Below are 20,564 nucleotides of genomic sequence, written 5' to 3' on the forward strand. Positions count from 1 at the left end.
AAAAATGTATTTTTATAGATTTAAAATGTTATATTATAGAGTTGAAATGTGGATAATGATTTAGCTAGAGAAGTTCTGTGAGTTTTTATTTTTTTTTATTTTTTTCACCTCTTTCCCGTTATTTTTTCTTTTTGTCGTTTTTGCCCTCTTCTTTCTTCTTCTAAAATCCCATCCATCTGATTTTGATGAGCGCCGGCTGAGGCGGAGACCATGGACTCAGACGCTGCTGCTGCGATTGCGATATGGAAAGAAATTGAGGCTTCAGAGAGGTACTCAACGGAATTTCACACACACGAAGCCAGATATTATATTAATACATGATGTTGTGTTGCGTTGCAGCTACCTTGTTTGTTCTATGTACGAAGAAGCGGCAGAATTAGCTTCCTCTGTTTTGGAACGCTTGCGTCATGGCCATCATGATATCGATAGAGATATGTTGGAATCAAGTGCTATGGTGCTTCTTCAGGCATTCAACCAACTTCCCACCAAGACACCAGACATTCTTAATCAACTCAAACTACACTTTGTTTCACTCAAAGCTATTCCTACTCTTGTTCTTCTTACTGGGTCGGTATGCTTCCTTGCTTTTCTTCCCTTCTTCAACAACTAGATGCTCAGTCACTCTTTTTCATTATTATATTTCTCTTTTGCTTCAGAGCTTGTTTTCAAATAGCACAAGGTTCTGAATCTGCACTTGCCTCCGTTCAACAATTTCTCCACGACTTCCTTAATGGATGGTCTCTTGAACATTCACAATATTCTTCTGTCATTACCGAGGCTGCAAGTAGAGACCAAAGCCGCCGCTTCATTCTTCCAGTTGATGAATATTTGCAAGTTGTTGAGCTCTATGCCCTCACCCTTCTTGCAACAGTTCAAAAAGATGTTGATCTTGCAATCTCCTGGGTTGAGAATGCTTCATTGCCTGAGGAAAATCGACAGGTATGGATGTTCTCCGCAGATGAAGTTTTCATGTAATTAGGCATTTGAACTAGAAATGGGAAACAAAGTCACGGTGTGGTTTTGATTGATTGGAATGAACAATCTACCAGTTGACATGACTGTGTCAACAGTGGATCAATTGAATTTCTCTGCATGTGTCTGGGTGATGTGATTCAATGGTCAGAGCTTTAACTTATCATTGTGTACATCCTCAAAATTGACCGCGACATATGTGTTGTGTTTGTGCATGTGTTCATGAATTGATTTAACGCTGACAAAGAGATTTTGGGGGGCTTGTAAAGTCTAAAATTTGAAGCATTCTACTCTGGGTATGATTACTGATTCTGACCCTGTAGTTCATTTTTTTTCTTTCTGTATGATCTTTTACTTAGATTTTGTTAACTTGTGTTGGAAATGATTTCTTATCTACCTTATTACCTCCCAAAGCTCGTTATTGAGAGTTCTGCAAGTTCATCTTCTGTGAGCAATGTCTCTTGCATACTTGTGCTGTTGTGCATGTTTACCTTTCTCTTAACTGTTGTTTTCATTGAAATAAAGCAGTTGACTGCATTCTCTGTAGTCTATATTGGTGGAAAATGGAATCAGATGTTAGCGTTTATCCATACGTTAAATTTTAGTTTAAGCTGACATTTGGAGTTAGCAGTCTTTCTTACGATTCTACTTGTTTTATGATAAATTCCATTCTATTTGTGTCAAATGTAATTTTCATAATGATAAGTATTTTGGTTTTCATTAACATTAATAAGCAGCAAAGGAGGAATTTATTTATAGATTATAAAAGCTAAGGAATATTTAGTGGAAAATTTACAAAGTGGACCTTTTTAAAACAAAATTGTACTGTTATATTTTTTGTTGTTGTCTATTTAGTGGTTATTTCATTGGTAAAACTTGGTCTCTAGGTGACCTTGTTGTTATTTCATTGGTAAAACAAAGATGTTAGTGTTTAAGGAATATTTTTTTGTTGTTGTCTATATAGTGGAACTTGTTGTCTAACCACTCTAAATATGTTTACCATTCAATAGCACACTCACTAGTCTGTACAACATAGTTACCACTCTATCTGGTCCTTAGGCAGTCTGTACAACATATTTTTTAGTCTTTTTGTAAGTATTGGGTTGTTTGTCCTTAGGAAGTGTGATTTCCACATTCATTTGCTAATTATTTGTATGCCATTGTATTTGTAGGGACTTCTGAGAAGTTTACACTCCATGCATTCTTCTAAAAGTACCATTTTGTCTCAAAGTTCCTTTCAGCAGTCACCCACAAATAGCAATGAAGCTTATCCTTTGAAAGAACAAAGTGTGTCTGAAGGATTACCAAAAGGCTTGAAAAGCAATGAAAAGTATAGGTCCAAAGAAGCTGTTACAAAACTGTCTGAACGAATAGAAGCATGTTTCTGGTGCTTCCGTGGTATCAATTTGAAGATTGGCACTACTAAGTTTGTCATAACTAGTGGGAAGATCATGCTTGGTTGTTTAATATTGTTCATCTATTATGTTTTCAGAAAGAAGCAAGCTACTTTAAACAGGTACTCAAGTTCATAGCTCCATAGTAGAATGTATCTAAAGTATTTGTTTTCTGTATCCTCTCAACTTCGAGGATACAATCACCATTACATATCAAAATCATCTTTAGTTTAAATTAATCATTTTTGTTTTTTCCTTTCTGGTTGTTGTTCTTGTGGGAAACTATCTCTTATTTAGGGAAATTGAACCTCTAATTTGGGCAAAATATCACCTATATATTTAGGATCTGTATTATGCTGATTTGTATAGCTGTATTTCTTTATTTCCACCAGCAATTTAATAGATTCCTGATCTGAAAGAGCCGTTTTATTCAAATAAAAGGGATTTACTGGCAGAGTGATCTGCTATCCTCCTTTATGAGACCATAGCTCCAAACAACAAATCAAATTTGCTCCAGCCAATGTTGTTTGCAGCTAAAATTGGGCAAGATCTCAACCATTGATCAGTCATTGCACAGTAACTGATAAAGAGAGAGGATATGATGAATGTTGCAGATTTTGGTTGTGCTGCAGAGACAGGAAAGGATCCTGATACCTCCAAAGAATTTCCTCATAAAACCCAAAAAATGATCCCTAACAGATTCCCCATACCTTTTAAGTATTCCCCCGAACAACTTCCTAAAATTTAGGATAACACAGTAACAAACATCCAAGATAATCAGACACTTAGAATTACAAAGTAAAGATAACAACTTCCTTAATAGATGAAATATTCCTAAATCTGTTGCTTCTTATTCCTATTTCCTCCTAGAGTAGACATTCCTAACCTTGGGCCTCCTACTTTGCCTTGCTAGTTGGGCTCTATCACAATTCATCAAACTTTTGTCTCCCTTGAGAGTTGTTTTCTAAGTTGAGATTAGCGGGCTTTGTGAAAACCTATGGAAATATTTAATTTTAATTGCTGTGGAGGGTTATTGGACCATCTTATATTGATATTATCCTTATTTAATTTATGCTAATAACTTATGTGTAGTTTGTATGTACAATAGGAATAGGGGAATATAATAAGGTTAAAACTTGAAATGGAGTGTTTTAGCCTCTATACCTAGGACTGATGGACTGCCAGATTCTGAACAGGCAGCTGGAAAATTGTTGTTATGCTGTTTGATTTCAAACACTTATGATTCCTGGTGTTATTATTAGTTACAGAATTTGTAGGATATTTTGTAACCTTTCCTGAAAAACCATGCTATTCCAAATGGATTGACCTATTTGGCACTGGCTTGAAGGTAAAATATTGTCATTTCATCATGTTCAAGGCCCCTTATTTCAATTCAAGGATGGCCCTTCATGTGAATTTTTTTAGTATATATTCAACTTTAGTTTTAATTCTTATTTTAATGTCCATTATAATTTCCTGTTTTACCCACTTAAGGCTGAGATTTTCCAATAAATTGCAGTAGTATTTAAGTTCATTAGGAGTCTGTTATCATGAGCAAAACCTGTTTCACTTTATGCTGCTGTGTCTCATGGTTAAGAGACCAGATTTTATTTATTCAATGTTAACTGTGACTAAACCCTGTTCCCGTTCTTCAGAGGGATTACATGGTTCTGAATGACTGACTATTCGTTCATGGTTTAGGATTGTAAGAAGACAGGCAATGGCCGTAAAGAGGGCTTTGGTAGATTTGTGGCAGCTTGCGTTTTCCTACCAAGTAAATCCTCTGGCAGCTGTTCAACCACTGTCTGCTGCAACACGTCAAGGTCAGTGATGCCATGGTGAAATTGTTGACCAAGGATCCTGTCATAGCTGATCCTCAGTGTGTCTTTCTGTTGACTAGCCTTGTAGTTTCAGATAGGCAATATTGTTTAACATGCACTTCGTTATGCTGATCAATAACACCTTGTGATGAGCATTACCTTCACCTCCACAAATGTGAAGTAATTTCTCATGCTAGCTATTCCATGAAGTGTGAGAGGATAATGTTATATCAGAAAAAGATGAAGTATTGTGTATAATTGTATTAAATGTCAGGAAGTGTTAGCATAATTTGTCCAAAATATTTGTATACTTTTTAAGTCACGTGGAAGGTGCACAACACATCGATCCATGTATGCTTTTCCTATACTAGGATTAGGAATGCTTGAGATTAAGATGTTGTCATAGAAAACAGAGATGACATATCCACTGCAGAATGCGATTACTGTGGTGGCTAACTAGTTATTACTACAACAACAGAATATTTTTTCCAAACAGAGAAAAGCCATCAATTTGACAAGTTTTCCTTGCCCAGGAAGGCTCCATTCGGATGCAAAAAAAGAGAGCGGAAAATAAAAGAAGTAAACAGTAAAATGACTCAAGGCCTGTCTATTTTGAGGGAGCTTGTTTATTTTTATTTTTTATAAATAATTATAAAATTATTTTTCACTTTGATTTTAGGATTTGTAAACTAATTTATAACTTTTTTTATTCTAAAGGCAAGAGACATGGCATTGGTAATTATTTTAAAAGAAAAATTAAATAAATTCATATTAATGAAAGGCAAATTATTTTATTGTAACAGAAATGAGTATGCAACTTTAAACAATTCAAGGTGGAAAAAAAATATTTAGCATCTATGGTACAAAATAATTTTTAATTCTTGAAAAAAGATTATGATATAAATTAACTTTATACTTATTGATAAATGCATGCTAATTTAATGTTTGAACTAAATTCTTTTATTTTAATATCTTGACCTATAAATCCTCTATAAAAAAAATATCTTGACCTATATAATTTTAACCCCCTATGGTCAAGTTTTAGATCCGTTCTTCATCGTTTCTGTAAAGAGGCGATACAAGATCAAGAGGAGAAATAACGTTGCTGCTGTGAATGTACGTTGTGTTTGGGAATGCGATAGAATCATGTTGAATGGAAAAAATATACTTTCCGCAGACACAAACACACTAGTAAAATAGCCAAGAGGATTATGTTGTTTTTGTTTTGCGGGCGTGAGGCATGTGAGAATGCATTTTATTTAGTTGTTTTGATTCTTTCCTTGGTTATAATTTTCTTATTTTGGTTTAAATTTGGAGTTAAACCAAACTAAAACTCAGACGTAATTTGGATAAGAAATGGAAAATGATAAATAACTAACGGTCAATTAACGTTTATAATTAACTGGTAAGTGCAGTTTTGTAATTTGATTATTAATGTCATTAATCATATATTTTTTTCTTATCTAAAATTGGAATGACATGAAACTGTACGAAATTAACGTTATTGTTATATGATATGATGATATATGATTAAAACTTGATTTCAGCTGCAATATCCTTTGGTGGGTTAATTAAGTTATTGAGGCTAACTTTGAGAGTTTGAAACAGACAAAGGTTTAATTGTTAGTGTGAACAAAAAAAAGGCGTTGTTTAGAGTAAAATTTAAAGAAAGAAAAGGCTTAATTAATGATTAACGTGGTAGAGTGGAGTGGGGTCTAAAAAGAAGGAGAAGACACACACAGAGGTAAATTCTCATGCAACAAATAAATATAGGACTTGGTCAACCTTTTACGACACTTATTATTTTCGTAAAAGTTAAACGAAACAAAACAACCAAGAACCAATCTCTCTCTCTCTCTCTCTCTCTCTCTCTGTTGCTGCGTTTCTCCTTTCAATGCCATATTCCAAGATTTCTCCAACCCTTAATTGCCTTCCTTCACACCCATCATCATTCCAAACCAGCAGGCACTTCTGGAAGGCGCGCATGCACGTCGCACCATTCCTTCTGCGTGTACTATGGCACTCCTCACTTCTTTTATAACTTCATTCACATTATTATTATTATTTGTGATTATGATAACTAGTGCTTCAGACACAGGATCTCTCCTCAAATTCAGAGACTCCCTTGAAAACAACAATGCATTGTTGTCCTCATGGAATGCATCCATCCCTCCATGTTCGGGTTCATCCCACTGGCCTCGCGTTCAGTGTTACAAGGGACACGTGTCGGGGTTGAAGCTCGAGAACATGAGGCTCAAAGGTGTCATTGACGTCCAATCCCTCCTGGAGTTACCATATCTCAGAACCATAAGCCTCATGAACAACGACTTCGACACTGAATGGCCTGATATCAACAAAATTGTGGGTTTGAAGACCCTTTTCCTTTCAAATAACAATTTCTCCGGGGAGATTCCGGCCCAGGCTTTTCAGGGCATGCAGTGGTTGAAGAAGATTCATCTCTCAAACAACCAGTTCACAGGTCCTATTCCAACTTCCCTCGCATCCATGCCTAGGCTTATGGAGTTGAGGTTGGAGGGAAACCAATTCACTGGCCCCATTCCCAATTTTCAACATGCATTCAAATCATTTAGCGTAGCCAATAATCAATTGGAGGGAGAAATACCAGCCAGCCTCCATAACATGCCACCTTCTTCTTTCTCTGGTAGATAATTTCCATTTGCATTAATTACAATTAAACACACCTACCTATCCTTATATTAATTAAGGACAAAATATGCATGCTTTTGGTATTGTTTGTTACAAGCAACCGGCACATAAAAGGTTCGTTTAAAAAGATAAATAAACCATCAATTTAGATATTTTGTTATATGTTACTCATATTTCATTTAATTAGAATATATTTGTTTGTGTAACTATGCAGTGTTCCCATGTCCTATATTTTAGACATTAGTCCATGTGAGAGTCTATGCTTGATAGATTGTTTGTTTGTTTGGAATGCAGGCAATGAAGGGGTATGTGGAGCACCGCTAAGTGCATGCTCCTCCCCAAAAAAGAAATCAACTGCGAGTATTGTTGCGGCAGCGGTTCTTGTTATTGTAGCACTGATAGTGATTGGAGCAGTAATATTGTTAGTCCTGCATCAAAGAAGAAAACAAGCTGGGCTAGAAGTGTCTGCGGAGAATCCATCATCAATAATGTTCCAATCCCAACAGAAAGAAGCCTCGTCGTCAGATGAAGGAAGTCGGGGGTCGCCTACTAGCTCGAGCCACAGAAGCAGAAGCTTGAGGCTATTGTTTGTGAGGGATGACAGAGAGAAGTTTGATTATAATGAACTGTTTAGAGCCTCAGCAAAGATGTTGGGCAGTGGTTGTTTCAGCTCTTCCTACAAGGTTGCTCTGTTGGACGGACCAGAGATGGTGGTGAAGAGATTCAAGCAGATGAACAATGTAGGGAGGGAGGAGTTTGATGAGCACATGCGACGGATTGGAAGGTTGAATCATCCTAATCTGCTTCCTCTGGTCGCCTACTACTACAGAAAGGTGGAGAAACTCTTGGTTACTGACTTTGTTCACAATGGAAGCTTGGCCGTTCGCCTTCACGGTACCTATGCTTAAAGATTGTTTGGGTAAACTTCTCTAGAAGCATTTTTAAGAGAAGAAAATAAAATAAGTTTCTCCATTAGTTAATTTGTAGACATACTCTCATCTTTTAGAGAAGCGGTATGGGAGAACTTTCACAAATTAGCTAATGAAGAACTCCTTTTAACTTAATGAAAAAATTCATCTCGTTATTTTCTTCTCTTAAACTTGCTTCTTAAGAAGCTTACCCAAATACACCTTACACTACTACTTTCTCTATATACTAATCTCTCTTTTCAATTCAATTTCCCTCTCTTAGGGATGCATGTGTATGGTTTCTTTCAGGATACCAAGCTCTAGGACAAGAAAGCCTGGATTGGGCAAGCCGGTTGAAGATAGTGAAAGGCATAGCAAAAGGAATTGAACATCTGTACAAGGAGATGCCAAGCCTAATTGCGGCACATGGACATCTAAAGTCCTCCAACGTTCTTCTGAGTGAATCTTTGGAGCCCATCCTGACAGATTATGGGTTGGGGCCAGTGATAAACCAGGACCTTGCACCTGAAATCATGGTTATCTACAAGTCCCCAGAGTATGTGCAGCATGGGCGCATCACAAAGAAGACTGATGTGTGGAGTCTTGGGATACTCATTCTGGAGATTCTCACTGGCAAGTTCCCTGCTAACCTTCTACAAGGCAAAGGGAGTGAGTTGAGTTTGGCAAATTGGGTGCATTCGGTTGTCCCCCAAGAGTGGACTAGAGAGGTGTTTGATAAGGACATGGATGGAACCAATAACAGTGAGGGGGAGATGGTCAAGCTTTTGAAGATTGCATTGGCTTGTTGTGAAGGAGATGTGGACAAGAGATGGGACTTAAAAGAAGCAGTAGAAAGAATTCATGAGGTCAACGAGGAGGAGGTGAAGTCATCACTTTCTCCATGGATGGTTAATTGAATGAGGCTTGCCAAGACATCATTCTTACTTGGATTTCGTTTCTCTCTCCCCTCAAAGAAATATGCTACGGCATGAATGAATGGAAATGCATGGTTCGTCCACGTTACATTATTGGGTTTCTATGTTTTAACCTGAAATTTCCCAGTACTGTAAGGTGCCACCAATGGAAATTTTGAGGGCAACAACAACCTAAGGCCAATCATGTCATGAGATGGATTTTGAGGTTGAATCAACTCCTTTTTTTAGCTGATTAATATATCTTGGCATTTTTGCATTGCCAATGCCATCCATATCTCTGTCTCGCTTAGTACTTAATAGCTATATCCTGATTTTCACTAATTCCAACTTATACCAAGATCATGAGTTTTGAAGCTGGGTTCAATATTAACTTTGGAATTTTTTATCGAAAAGAACATGTGCATTAATTTAGGAAGGAAAATAGAATAGGCTTAATTGATCAATTTTAGCGAGCCTTTTTTTTTTTTTTGCATAAGGAGTGCATTGTCATTATCATATATAATATATATACAAAAAAAAATAGATTTGACGAAAATAGGCAAACACTCCTTCCGTTTTTAATTCCTACCAAAATTCCCCTAAATTACACTAACCTAGCCTCCCCTCATTAAACGAAGGAGGTATGTGTAATTTTGTAAAACACTAAAACCTCCGGAGGAGTTCATGTAATTTATTCAATTATATATGCTAAATGGATTATTCCTAATATATATATATATATATATATATATCAAATAACGATAATTGAATCACATCTAAGAACAATAAAACTGAACATTTGTACTCATCATTTAGAGTAAATTTAGAAAAAAAAAGGAAGAAAAAAAAAAACTAACAGCGTGTTAATTTGGAGAAAATGCTAAAAATGAAAAATTAATCAACATAACAAAAATTATTATATGTAATGTTTATATTAATTTGCAAATTTCTTTGATATTTTATATATTATCTTTTTTATTTTGATAAATAATTGAAAAAATAATTAATATTATTTGAAATATTTAATCTAACAGATAAATAAATATAAATATTTTCATAAAAAATCCAAATGAAATGAAAGAAAGTAATTCAGAATTAATAAATAATTAATATAACAACTTGGATATTACAGCCTTGAATATGATAATAAATAAGTGCTCATTTACATTATATTAGTCCAGTATTGGTAAATACTTTTTTTAGCCGAATTAAGTTAAACTTAATACAAAATAGTGAAACATGATTAATAAATAGTTTTATTTCTTAGTATATGATCAGAAATTCGATCTTTAGTTTGTACGTATAAAAAAACATCTATTAACAAATATCAATTTTTTTTAATGGATCTCAGTAAGATTAATTTTTTACTATCAGACGAATGAAGAATACTCGGATTAAAAAAAGAAGTTCAACTTAATATTAAGATTTGAAACTTTAGTGTCAAAAACTCATACTTTGTAGTATAGTAACTTGCATCCTGTACAAGTTTTTTAAGTTTGTAAGAGGGGTGGGCACAGGCCTGATATTCGACCCACACTCGCACAAATTGAATGAGAAAAAAGGCTATTGGAGATGGGTTTGGACAGATTTTTTTGTTAAATGAGTGTAAAAAACAGTTACAGATGATGATTAATTATTACATACCAACATAGTGTGGTTGGTAGTGATTCTATTAGTTCAAATAAAAAATAGTTATTTTTTATCTTCTTTAAATAAATAAAAATGAAATTTAAACCCTAAAAAATATTGAACCATGCAGATACTCATTCAGCCTTTAATAAAGGTACCTTAGTTTCAAAACAAAAGGTTTATGAATGAGTTTTCTATCGCTATCAATTTCTATCTCCTTACAGTAGTTCTATTGAAAATTTAAAGAGAACAAAAAAAATTAAATTACTCAAAAACTTCAATCAGATAATATAATTTTCTATTTTTGAACATATATGTCAACACTATTTTATATATATATATAGGCAAACGACATCATCTTCCATCAGGAAAATGATCCAATTCCTTAATTCTCACATAAACCAAACATCTTTCACTTTCGCTCAAATTAGAGAATTTTTCCCCTAAAACAAAATGATAAACATATAAATAAATACCACTATATATATAGACAAGAGTGTAAGGTGGACCATTTATACATGTGGTCTACCGTGGTCCATTTCCTTTTAGGAGTTTTTTTTTTTCTTTTTTCTTGTAACTTGATGAATTTAACATGTAATTCTTCATTTATAACCATTAACCTCTCAAATAGCTTCCCCAAGAGAAAGTAATAGTAACTTGTAAATTTATTCCTAACTTTATTTATCTATATATAACTTTTACTTGATATCACTCAATGTGAGTAATTTTAATCATTAACTATAACAAGAAATAACTATTTACAAACTTCATCATATAGAGTAATTTGTTTGTTTGGTGAAATTTACCATAAGTATTTATCCTTTAACAACTATAACATAACGACCTAAAGTGATTTGGCTTTGGGGTCAGGTGGGAGAAGATACCCAGCCCTTCCCAAGATGAAGGGTTTCTGCGATAATTCTCCCAGACACATAACTAATTTTGGAACCTAACAACAAAGTGCAAACTAATCTGCAACAGAATTTTCCACTCACATTGGGTTTCAACAAACTGCTAAAAATGCAGCACATGACTTGTTATTGTTATATTTATATTATGTGATGAAGGGCTAATAATTAAGAATATATCCTAGTTAATTTCTAATCCCCAAAACATATCATGGTATAAAATTTGTATCAGGATTCAATCAAGCTAAGCCACACGGCCGCCACAGCATAGCATCCAGGGCAGAAATTAAAAATGTCGAGGGTGAATTCAGAGAAGAAGCTGGGTGCAGGACGTGTGGTGGCTGTGGCAATTGAGAATAACAAGACAAGCCAACATGCTGCCAAATGGGCAGTGGACAATCTTCTTCCCAAAGACCAATGTCTCTTACTAATCCATGTTAGACAAAGACCATCTTCGGTTCCATTGTGTAAGTAATTAATCATCTATATATCTATTGCTTGAACCATGAAAATAATTATTTTCAAAGGCTTGACTAATAATGTTTACCAATATAATGCCTATAATAATGTTACAAAATTCTAGTTTATATACCAAGTTTGATCGATGTTTGTAAAATTTAGCATATTCTTGCCTTGAATATCCTTTTGACACACACAAATACCATATAACTAACCCACAATATTCCTGACTTATATGGGTGCAGCGGATCATTTGAGCGAAGCTGTGGGCGACAACGAATCCAAGGAACTTTTTGAATCATTTCGAGTCTTCTGCAATAGAAAAAGTGTTAGTACTAATGCATTTTCATCATTCAACAATTAATATAAATATATATATATAGAGAGAGGGCGAGCCCTGGTGCAGCGGTAAAGTTGTGCCTTGGTGACTTGTTGGTCATGGGTTTGAATCCGGAAACAGTCTCTTTGCATATGCAAGGGTAAGGCTGCGTACAACATCTCTCCCCCCATACCTTCGCATAGCGAAGAGCCTGGGCAATGGGGTACGAAGTTTTTTATATATATATATAGAGAGAGAAGTGCACTCATGAACAAAATCCTAATTAATTGAAATTGTTTGTTTATTTGAAACAGATACAATGCAAAGAAGTGCTGCTGGAGGACACGGATATATCTAAGGCATTAATAGACACCATTTCCACGAATACCATAGAGCTTCTTGTACTTGGGGCGCCCTCAAGGGGTGGCCTTGTTAGGTAATTAAAAGAATCAACTTTTTTCTTCAATTTTCTCTTTCTTAATCATGATGAAATCAAAAAAAAAAAATACTACCCCACAGAACAGAATAAGAAAAGAATGAAATATTCCGTACGTGTTGATGATATAATATAATTCCATGTTGATGCAATATTTATGACAGAAGATTTAGGACAACTGATGTCCCAAGCACTGTGTCCAAAGGGGCGCCACAATTCTGCACAGTTTATATAATTTCTAAAGGAAAAATCTCAAGTGTAAGATCTGCTACTGCTCCATTGGCTCCTAACAAAGCTGCCATTGCCGCTGCCGCTGCCGCCGCCGCTGCCACCACACCCCGTAACCAATTGCAGCCACAACAACAACCACACCCGCAGATAATGCGAAGTCCTGAAAGATTTTCAGATTCTCAGCCACCCCGCAACTACCCACCACGACGTATGTTATGCATGTCAACTACTTAATTTATAATCTGTTTGATTTCAATTATTATATATGCCATTTATTCTGATACATATACATATGTACAGCTACATCAGAGAGGCCAACAGCATTCGGGAGTCATGGGGCACACCACCCCATGATGGATGAAGATGATATCATGTAAGTTACAAAATTAATTAAGAGTAATGATACACAATAATTTCATTATTTTAAACACCCACCAATATCTTTCATTTTCTCTATATCATGGATATTCATTGTAACATTTCTCATTAATTAAATACTTTCATGCATATGATTATAAATTTAGTAATAATACACAAACATCTTATCATTTTAAACACTCTTCCAACACCTTTCATTTCTTTTTCTTTTTTTTTATCATATCATAAATCTTATTATACTCATCTTTTCCTTCCTCTAGGTGTTAAATAATACAATAGGTGTTTATGTAACATTTTTCTTATATTAGTTGATAACTAAACTAAGTATTGGTGACGCATGCAGATCACCGTTCACAAGGGCTGGGAAAACATACGAGCCTTCAAAATTTCAGGATTCTGATATATCATTCGTGAGCAGCGGAAGGCCAAGTGTTGAACGAATGTTCCCAACATTGTACGAGGATCAGGACAGTGCGAGTGGAATTGCCCTGGGTAGGTTCTCAGATTACGATGGTAGGAACAGCTTCGCTTCTTCCTACTCTTCACAATCGCAGGGCATCGATGACCACTCCTTCTCCTCGCAATCGAGGTTATCCGATTGCACCGACGACGTGGAATTCGAGATGAGGAGGCTGAAGCTGGAACTGAAGCAGACAATGGAAATGTACAGCTCTGTCTGCAAGGAAGCCATGACCGCAAAGCATAAGGCAATGGAGCTTCAACGTTGGAAAGTGGAAGAACAGAAGAAATTGGAAGACTCATCAATGTCGTCGTCCCCGGGTGAAGCTGTAACATCATCATCATCCATGGCACTGATGGAGATGGAGCAGGAAAAGATAAGAGAAGAAGCACTTCAAAAGATTGCAGCATTGGAAGCACAGAAGAGAATGAGTCTGCAGATGGAGAGGAAGAAGCCTGAGGAGAAGACCGTGAGTAGTTTTGGACACACTGCGAGGTACAGAAGATACACCATTGAGGAAATAGAAGAGGCAACAAACATGTTCTCGGAGTCTCTCAAGATCGGGGAAGGAGGGTATGGGCCAGTATACAGGTATGTGAACTATTGTTGTCAGATACTCTTATTTAATCATGTTGTCAGAATTGTCATTAAACATAAATATTTGGATATTAAGTAGACATTTTTATTGATGAGTGGGTAACTATTGTTGTCTATCTTGGATAACAAAAAATATCGAATGTACTAATACTTGTAAACAAAGATATAGTTAGAAAAGTTGTGAATTTAGTCTTGGATTTATAAAACATGTATGTTTTGGAATTGAGAGAGTAATTGTTAGTTTTTATTGGCAAAGTTCAAACGTGTGAGGCCACGATCTCTCCCTCTCCTTCCTTTCTACCATTATGACTAGATCAACCTTATAATATCTCATGTGCAGGTGCGAACTAGATTGCACCCAGGTTGCAATAAAGGTGTTGAAGCCAGATGCAGCACAAGGGAGAGAGCAGTTCCAGCAGGAGGTGGAAGTGCTGAGTTGCATAAGGCATCCAAACATGGTTCTTCTGCTGGGTGCGTGCCCAGAGTATGGGTGTCTGGTGTACGAGTACATGGCCAATGGAAGCTTGGACGACTGTCTGTTCCCAAGAGGAAAATCACGGCCACCTCTCCCATGGCAGCTGAGGTTCCAAATCGCTGCAGAGATAGCCACAGGTCTCCTTTTCCTTCATCAGACTAAACCGGAGCCACTGGTCCACCGCGACTTGAAACCCGGGAACATCCTCCTTGACCGCAACTACGTGAGCAAGATCAGTGACGTGGGCTTGGCCAGGCTTGTCCCTCCTTCGGTTGCAGACACTGTGACTCAGTATCGCATGACTTCCACAGCTGGAACATTCTGCTACATCGACCCGGAGTACCAGCAAACGGGCATGCTCGGAATCAAATCAGACATATACTCTCTCGGGATCATGCTTCTTCAATTGGTGACCGCCAAGCCTCCCATGGGTTTGACTCATCATGTTGGAAGGTCCATTGAGAAGGGCACTTTTGCAGAGATGCTTGACCCGGCCATTCCTGACTGGCCACTCGAACAGACCTTGCATTTCGCCAAGCTTTCCCTCGGATGCGCCGAGATGAGAAGAAAAGATCGACCAGATCTTGGAAAAGTTGTGTTGCCGGAGCTCAATAAGCTTAGGGCATTTGCTGAACAATGCATGTCACCTATGATGATGTTTGCACTTAGAAGTACTGGTGGTGGTGGTGGTGGTGCAGGATATGTTCCCAGAAACAGTAACTCTTCCGGACTTTCTTCTTCAACTCAAGTGAGTCATGCATGCATGCATGTACACACATTCATTAATTTCTTTTTCTTTTTCTTTTGAACTTGGATAATCATCAAATGAATGAATGATCAATGCTGTGTTGTAGGACATGAGTGAAGTGTCTGGCTTCTCTGGATATGAAAGCCGCTCAAGCACATCATCGCTGGGGAGAATATGATGGAAGTGTAGAGTTATTGTTTTACCTTTCCTTTCGAGTAATTTTTTTGGGAGGCAGAAGGGGTATCAATTAAACTTTGCTTGGTTTGGATATCATCCACAACACTCGATCGCCCACATGCATCTTTGATGAATAATTGTAATCCTTGAATGTATTTCACAACTTCAATAGGAATCTATGATGAGTTTTGTCATTAAATCCAACACAATTTGATGTGCAGAACAATCACAATCTTCCACACTTATAGCCTTGTCTTTGTCAATATATATATTTAAGCGGATAGTCATATACTATATGTTTCGCACTTAATTCTAAACCTCATCCCTTTCCTCTTCATTGTCTTATTCTATATTCTCTAATTAACGACGACCCTTTTGGACGACCATTCTACTACCAAACTAGCGATAGAGTGTGCCAGAGGGAGACAGCAACAAGAACTTTTTCCCATTAGTTTCGTCACAAATAATTGTATTTGTTTATACACAAATATATTTTTTTGTCTACTTATAGAAAGATAGACAATGGCATAGAAAACACAAATGTTCAAGAAATATCGTCTGTCTTAATCGATTCATTCGTCAACATGCTTCACCTAGCTAGTCGGTAGGTTTGATATTTTTTGAAATATGTAGAGCTGCGAAAAGGGCACGTACCATCATCATATATTCAATTTTGTAAAATGCTGCCCATACATCAGTTTTATACAATACTTAAAAGAAAAATAGGAAACATATAAATTTATTATAATTGATAGGTACGTATTATGACTGTTTTAGTCTATAAAACAATTCCTAAATTGTGGCAATGGTGTGCATGTCAGTTAGTTAGATTTTTATCAAGATATTCCCTCTCACTGCTTATGGAACTCTTTCATCACTTCCAAATGCTCCCTCCCCACATAATTCTTTCTTTTTGAGAGACTAGACAAGAAATTAAAAGAAAAGACAGTCAGAATTAATGGAGAATTCAAATTCTAATTCCAGAAAACCACCAAAGAATGGGAATAGGATGATTTTGGAGAGAGGGGTAGTTGGGTTGGGCATAGTAGCAGCCATGAACTCCACTGATGTTGTTGTCTCCTCTGCTAAAGCTGCTGCTAACTTTCGTGGAACCACAACCTATGACTATGGCATTTTCTATGCTTCCCCTCTCAACAATACTGGAACCCGCTTCCCTCATTTTCTCAATTCCTGCAATCTTTGCGACAAACATCTTCATGGGGTTGACATCTTCATTTACAGGTTCTAACTTCTAACGCATGACAATTGACATACATATATATTTGGTGCTTTACTGCTTTTCTTAATATTTCCGAATCTATACTTTTTTTCTCGTTAACTTGTGTCATGTCTCACTTATTTATTTGAATGGAACCTAGAATTTTTATTCAGTGGGAGTTAGTGTAAAAGCAAGAATTAGTGGCGGTGTGTGTAGAATCAGAATCAGTGGGAGTTATTTGAATTTGCCTTTACATGTTGCAAGCTAAAGGACTATTAATATATAACCAATTTGTCTAGATCTCCCTAACTTCCTGTTGCTATATTTCTTCCCGTTTGGGTATGTATCTGATCTTCAAAAGCTAATCATGTACTTATGATATTTATTCCAAGTTTTTCATCCATTGTCACTAGTTCTTTTTCCCCTGTTCACATTTGCAATTACCTGTAGAGAAGCACACTTCTATTCTATGATTTCAAGAACCCTTTTCTTCTGTTAGACTTTCTATTCTAATTTTAGATGCAGCAGTTTTCAATTATGTTTTCAAAATTGGACCAATTAACCTACATTACAAAGTCTTTCATTTCTTCTTTGATGGTCTGTTTATGGTTAAATTGTGTTTTAATCATTAATGATTAAATACATCCACTCGTATTTTATAACATAATAAATAATAAAATAACGTATTAATGATTAAATGACTTAATTATGTTGATATATTCCTCTAGTTTGGAATATATGTGATATTGGTTTTCTAAAATTAATCGATTCATTTTACAATAAGTTTGAGTAGAAAATGAGAATTTAAGGTATTTCAAGTAAAAAAAAAATTGAAATCAAGAAGGAGACCAAATTTAATTAATTTTAAAATAGAAGGATTTAATAATTAGAAGAAAAAAAAATGGGGAACCAAAACCACACCAGTCAGCTAAATGGGTAAAAAATTAATTACGCTAAATAAAAACTATGAAAACCACAAAAAACTAAAATGCGGATATTTTATTTGTAATTCAGAAATTGATAAATTAATAGTTATTTTTAACTATTTTTTACAATTACTAAATATAAAATACTCATAATGATAAGAAAAACATTTTAAGAATTTTATATGGGTTGAATAAAATTATAAGTACTCATGATGAATTTTAATTAATAAGTATCTTAATTCTCACCCAACAAACTTAGAAAAATTAAAAATGGGAGAGGAAATTGGTTATTTATCTTGGATGAAACGTGAATGCACTGCTGTAGCTGGGCCATAAATTTCTCCAAACTTGATGTTACAGTAGGCTTGCGTGTGATCCAAGGTTACTGAGATATATAGTATGGTCCCCTCCCCTCCCTTACATGTAACATGTGGTTCTCACAATTTGACAATGGAATAATACCAACTGGCTGGTGTCTGGTGGTGAACTCATCTGCATCTGCATGTGCCCTTTTGGAACACTCTGTCGCATATATATTCATATTCATATTCCCTTAATTAATCAATACTACCTCCCATCATATATATAAAAATCAAAAAATAATCTTTCCTTGATCCTGATTATAAAAAACATACGATTAATTTATTGTTAAATTTTCTTTTTACCCCTAATGATTACATTCATTTTCTCATAAAAGTGATGTCTTTATTGAGTTATCAAAAACCAGGTAAGCTCATTGATTGAAAATTTATCTTTTGAAAAGTAATCATTGGTAGTCATGAAATCTAACTAATTCTATTAGTATTCATAAAACCCCAGATAGTATTGACTTATGAATTATGTATACAGAGGCGAGAAAGCGTTTTGTAGTGCAGAATGCCGTGAGACACACATTAGCATTAGCAACGATGATCACCAAGACGTAGTCAAGTGCAGATCTCGTGTTGTAGAGCACAATCCTGTCACACTCACATCTTCTATTCTTGCTGCAGCATGAACCTACACAATCCTGTCATTTTATTATTAAAGGATGAAAGAATTAGCTAGCGCCATCAATCTCAATAAAGATGTTTATCCCCATGACTTAATTTGGTACTACCTAGCTCGCCACAGGGGAGAGTTGCGACGAAAATCGAAGCAAGTGTAGTGAAGTAGATTGTTTGATCTCTAATGAATGGAACATTATAAAACATACATAGATTTCCTTTCTTCACGCAATATATATAAATTGCAACCAAGTTCATATTCTCGTGCAGATTTTTAGATTTCTTCTGTTGTACGTTATCTTCTATGCTGTCCACAAGATTACAAAGAAATTCCATATGCAAATTTAAGTACAAACTTACATTATAAATGTTTAATAAGTCAAGCGTAATTAGCAACTCCATATAAAACCATAAGCATAGAATTAACGGTAAAGCCACGAATAACTTAAATTAGAAAGAAAAAAAAAAAGTCAATTACTTGAATTACGACAAACTCCTTGCCATAGTCCAACCCTCGTTTCTTTAAGCTCTTCTTTTGAATGTCTCTTGGTCTCTTATTTTGCTAATGAGGATTATGATACCCTAACGACTCACCTTAAAGTCTTAAACTCTATTATCTAGTAACTCAAACTAGAAGGGAACACCGAGCATGGGTCAAGTCAAGCTTGAACTTTTGGGGGAGATAGACAGATAGTTTCTTGGCAAAGCATCAGAGCATCCATCCTTGACAGAGTAATTAAGAATTACGTTCTTGTTGTCCTCATTTTTCTAAATAGAAATTAAATTTAAGGAAACAGATTATATGGTTGCTGTATTTAGTTTTATCAGTCCCTAAAATTAAGGAATTTAATAGTGTATATTTACCTAAACCAGAAGCCTGTGTCAACTTTAAACCTGGAACTCATTGTTCCTTGGGTTCTGAATATACTTTTCCAAATAAACTCTATCATTGCCATATGCATCAGCTGCCTCACACTTAGCTAGCCCAAAGTAAATGAAATAGAAAAAGCTTAACAAAAAAATGTACACTATACTATTGTAATAACTAATAAAACATAAAAACAAGCAGTATAGAGTCCTACATACAGACAACGTAAAAAGAACTTGCAATTCAACAAAAATGGCTGTAGCAACTTTACTAACTCATCAGGTTCTCTTGCAAGACGTGTGCCATACCTAATGTTGCCTGAGAAACACATGTGTGTCAATTCACATAATCTGGCAGATTACTCTTAACTTAATCACCATAGTATTGTTGCAGTATGACCAAAATAATAAGAACTAGGCAAAGGATAGAGTCCAGTGAATCAGAAAGAATAGTATCATACACTAATAAATCAAAAACTGAAAAACATAATCAAGGCAGTAAAAGTTGAGTACTTTGTCAAAGTAGAATTCTAACTGTTGGACTCAAGAAATGAGCTCACAGAAATTATATAAATTGTACTGAAATAATATAGTTTTTAGGTCAGATTTGCAGTACAAGACATAGACTACTTACACTGAGTTTCCCCCAAACAAGGAATCTCCTCCAACAACACACAACACTATAATGGTCTCAATCTGCTTACCATTCCTTCTCACATAAAAGGCCTATAAAAAAAATTTCAATTTCACATCATAGACGCATCTTTAGGGTTATACTGATACACCACTTATAAGAGCCTATCCATGTCTAAACATGTTATATAAATTTTACAGCGGCACTTTGACACTCTATTTTAGATCCTTGTGAATAAATTTCCGAGAGTTTAGTTACGAGGGACTTATATCTTACATAAAGTAATAAAGGAACAGGTAAAGCAAGTTGCTTCGGAACTTATATTTTACCAGGCAGACTATTCATGATAGCTTACTTATTTATACAAGCAAGTGTGGAATCTGGCATCCTGAAAAGCTGAAATAGAGAAGGATAAGGGAAACCAATCTATCTCATTAGAC

General features: G+C 35.5%; 4 protein-coding genes across 7 annotated transcripts; all 4 read left to right on the forward strand.

Annotated features, from left to right (window-relative positions):
• The first annotated feature begins 28 nt into the window (after positions 1-28).
• Positions 29-4,688, forward strand: LOC114407154 (protein APEM9-like). Of its 2 annotated transcripts, none has more exons than XM_028370158.1 (5): positions 29-269; positions 340-571; positions 657-939; positions 2,145-2,488; positions 4,068-4,688. In XM_028370158.1, the coding sequence occupies exons 2-5, from the start codon at positions 408-410 to the stop codon at positions 4,195-4,197; spliced, it is 921 nt and encodes a 306-aa protein (XP_028225959.1). In that variant the 5' UTR covers positions 29-269; positions 340-407; the 3' UTR covers positions 4,198-4,688. The 2 variants fall into 2 exon arrangements, with proteins under 2 accessions (XP_028225959.1, XP_028225952.1); XM_028370151.1 differs by having other exon boundaries at positions 340-567.
• Positions 4,689-6,006: 1,318 nt separating this feature from the next.
• LOC114407143 (pollen receptor-like kinase 2) lies at positions 6,007-8,970 on the forward strand. 2 transcript variants are annotated; one of them, XM_028370131.1, is made up of 3 exons: positions 6,007-6,848; positions 7,148-7,747; positions 8,071-8,970. In XM_028370131.1, exons 1-3 carry the CDS (start codon positions 6,203-6,205, stop codon positions 8,676-8,678), a joined length of 1,854 nt encoding a protein of 617 aa, XP_028225932.1. In that variant the 5' UTR covers positions 6,007-6,202; the 3' UTR covers positions 8,679-8,970. The 2 variants fall into 2 exon arrangements, with proteins under 2 accessions (XP_028225932.1, XP_028225940.1); XM_028370139.1 differs by having other exon boundaries at positions 6,007-6,665.
• A 2,160-nt stretch (positions 8,971-11,130) lies between these two features.
• Positions 11,131-15,731, forward strand: LOC114407103 (U-box domain-containing protein 52-like). 2 transcript variants are annotated; one of them, XM_028370079.1, is made up of 8 exons: positions 11,131-11,679; positions 11,917-11,999; positions 12,305-12,426; positions 12,591-12,865; positions 12,958-13,030; positions 13,379-14,086; positions 14,433-15,315; positions 15,422-15,731. In XM_028370079.1, exons 1-8 carry the CDS (start codon positions 11,505-11,507, stop codon positions 15,491-15,493), a joined length of 2,391 nt encoding a protein of 796 aa, XP_028225880.1. In that variant the 5' UTR covers positions 11,131-11,504; the 3' UTR covers positions 15,494-15,731. The 2 variants fall into 2 exon arrangements, with proteins under 2 accessions (XP_028225880.1, XP_028225887.1); XM_028370086.1 differs by having other exon boundaries at positions 12,594-12,865.
• A 572-nt stretch (positions 15,732-16,303) lies between these two features.
• Positions 16,304-18,892, forward strand: LOC114407166 (FCS-Like Zinc finger 1-like). Its single transcript, XM_028370170.1, has 2 exons — positions 16,304-16,734; positions 18,487-18,892. The coding sequence occupies exons 1-2, from the start codon at positions 16,451-16,453 to the stop codon at positions 18,632-18,634; spliced, it is 432 nt and encodes a 143-aa protein (XP_028225971.1). The 5' UTR covers positions 16,304-16,450; the 3' UTR covers positions 18,635-18,892.
• The last annotated feature ends 1,672 nt before the right edge of the window (positions 18,893-20,564 follow it).

This window comes from Glycine soja, chromosome 1, assembly GCF_004193775.1.
Source record: "Glycine soja cultivar W05 chromosome 1, ASM419377v2, whole genome shotgun sequence".
Classification (NCBI taxonomy): Eukaryota; Viridiplantae; Streptophyta; class Magnoliopsida; order Fabales; family Fabaceae; genus Glycine; species Glycine soja.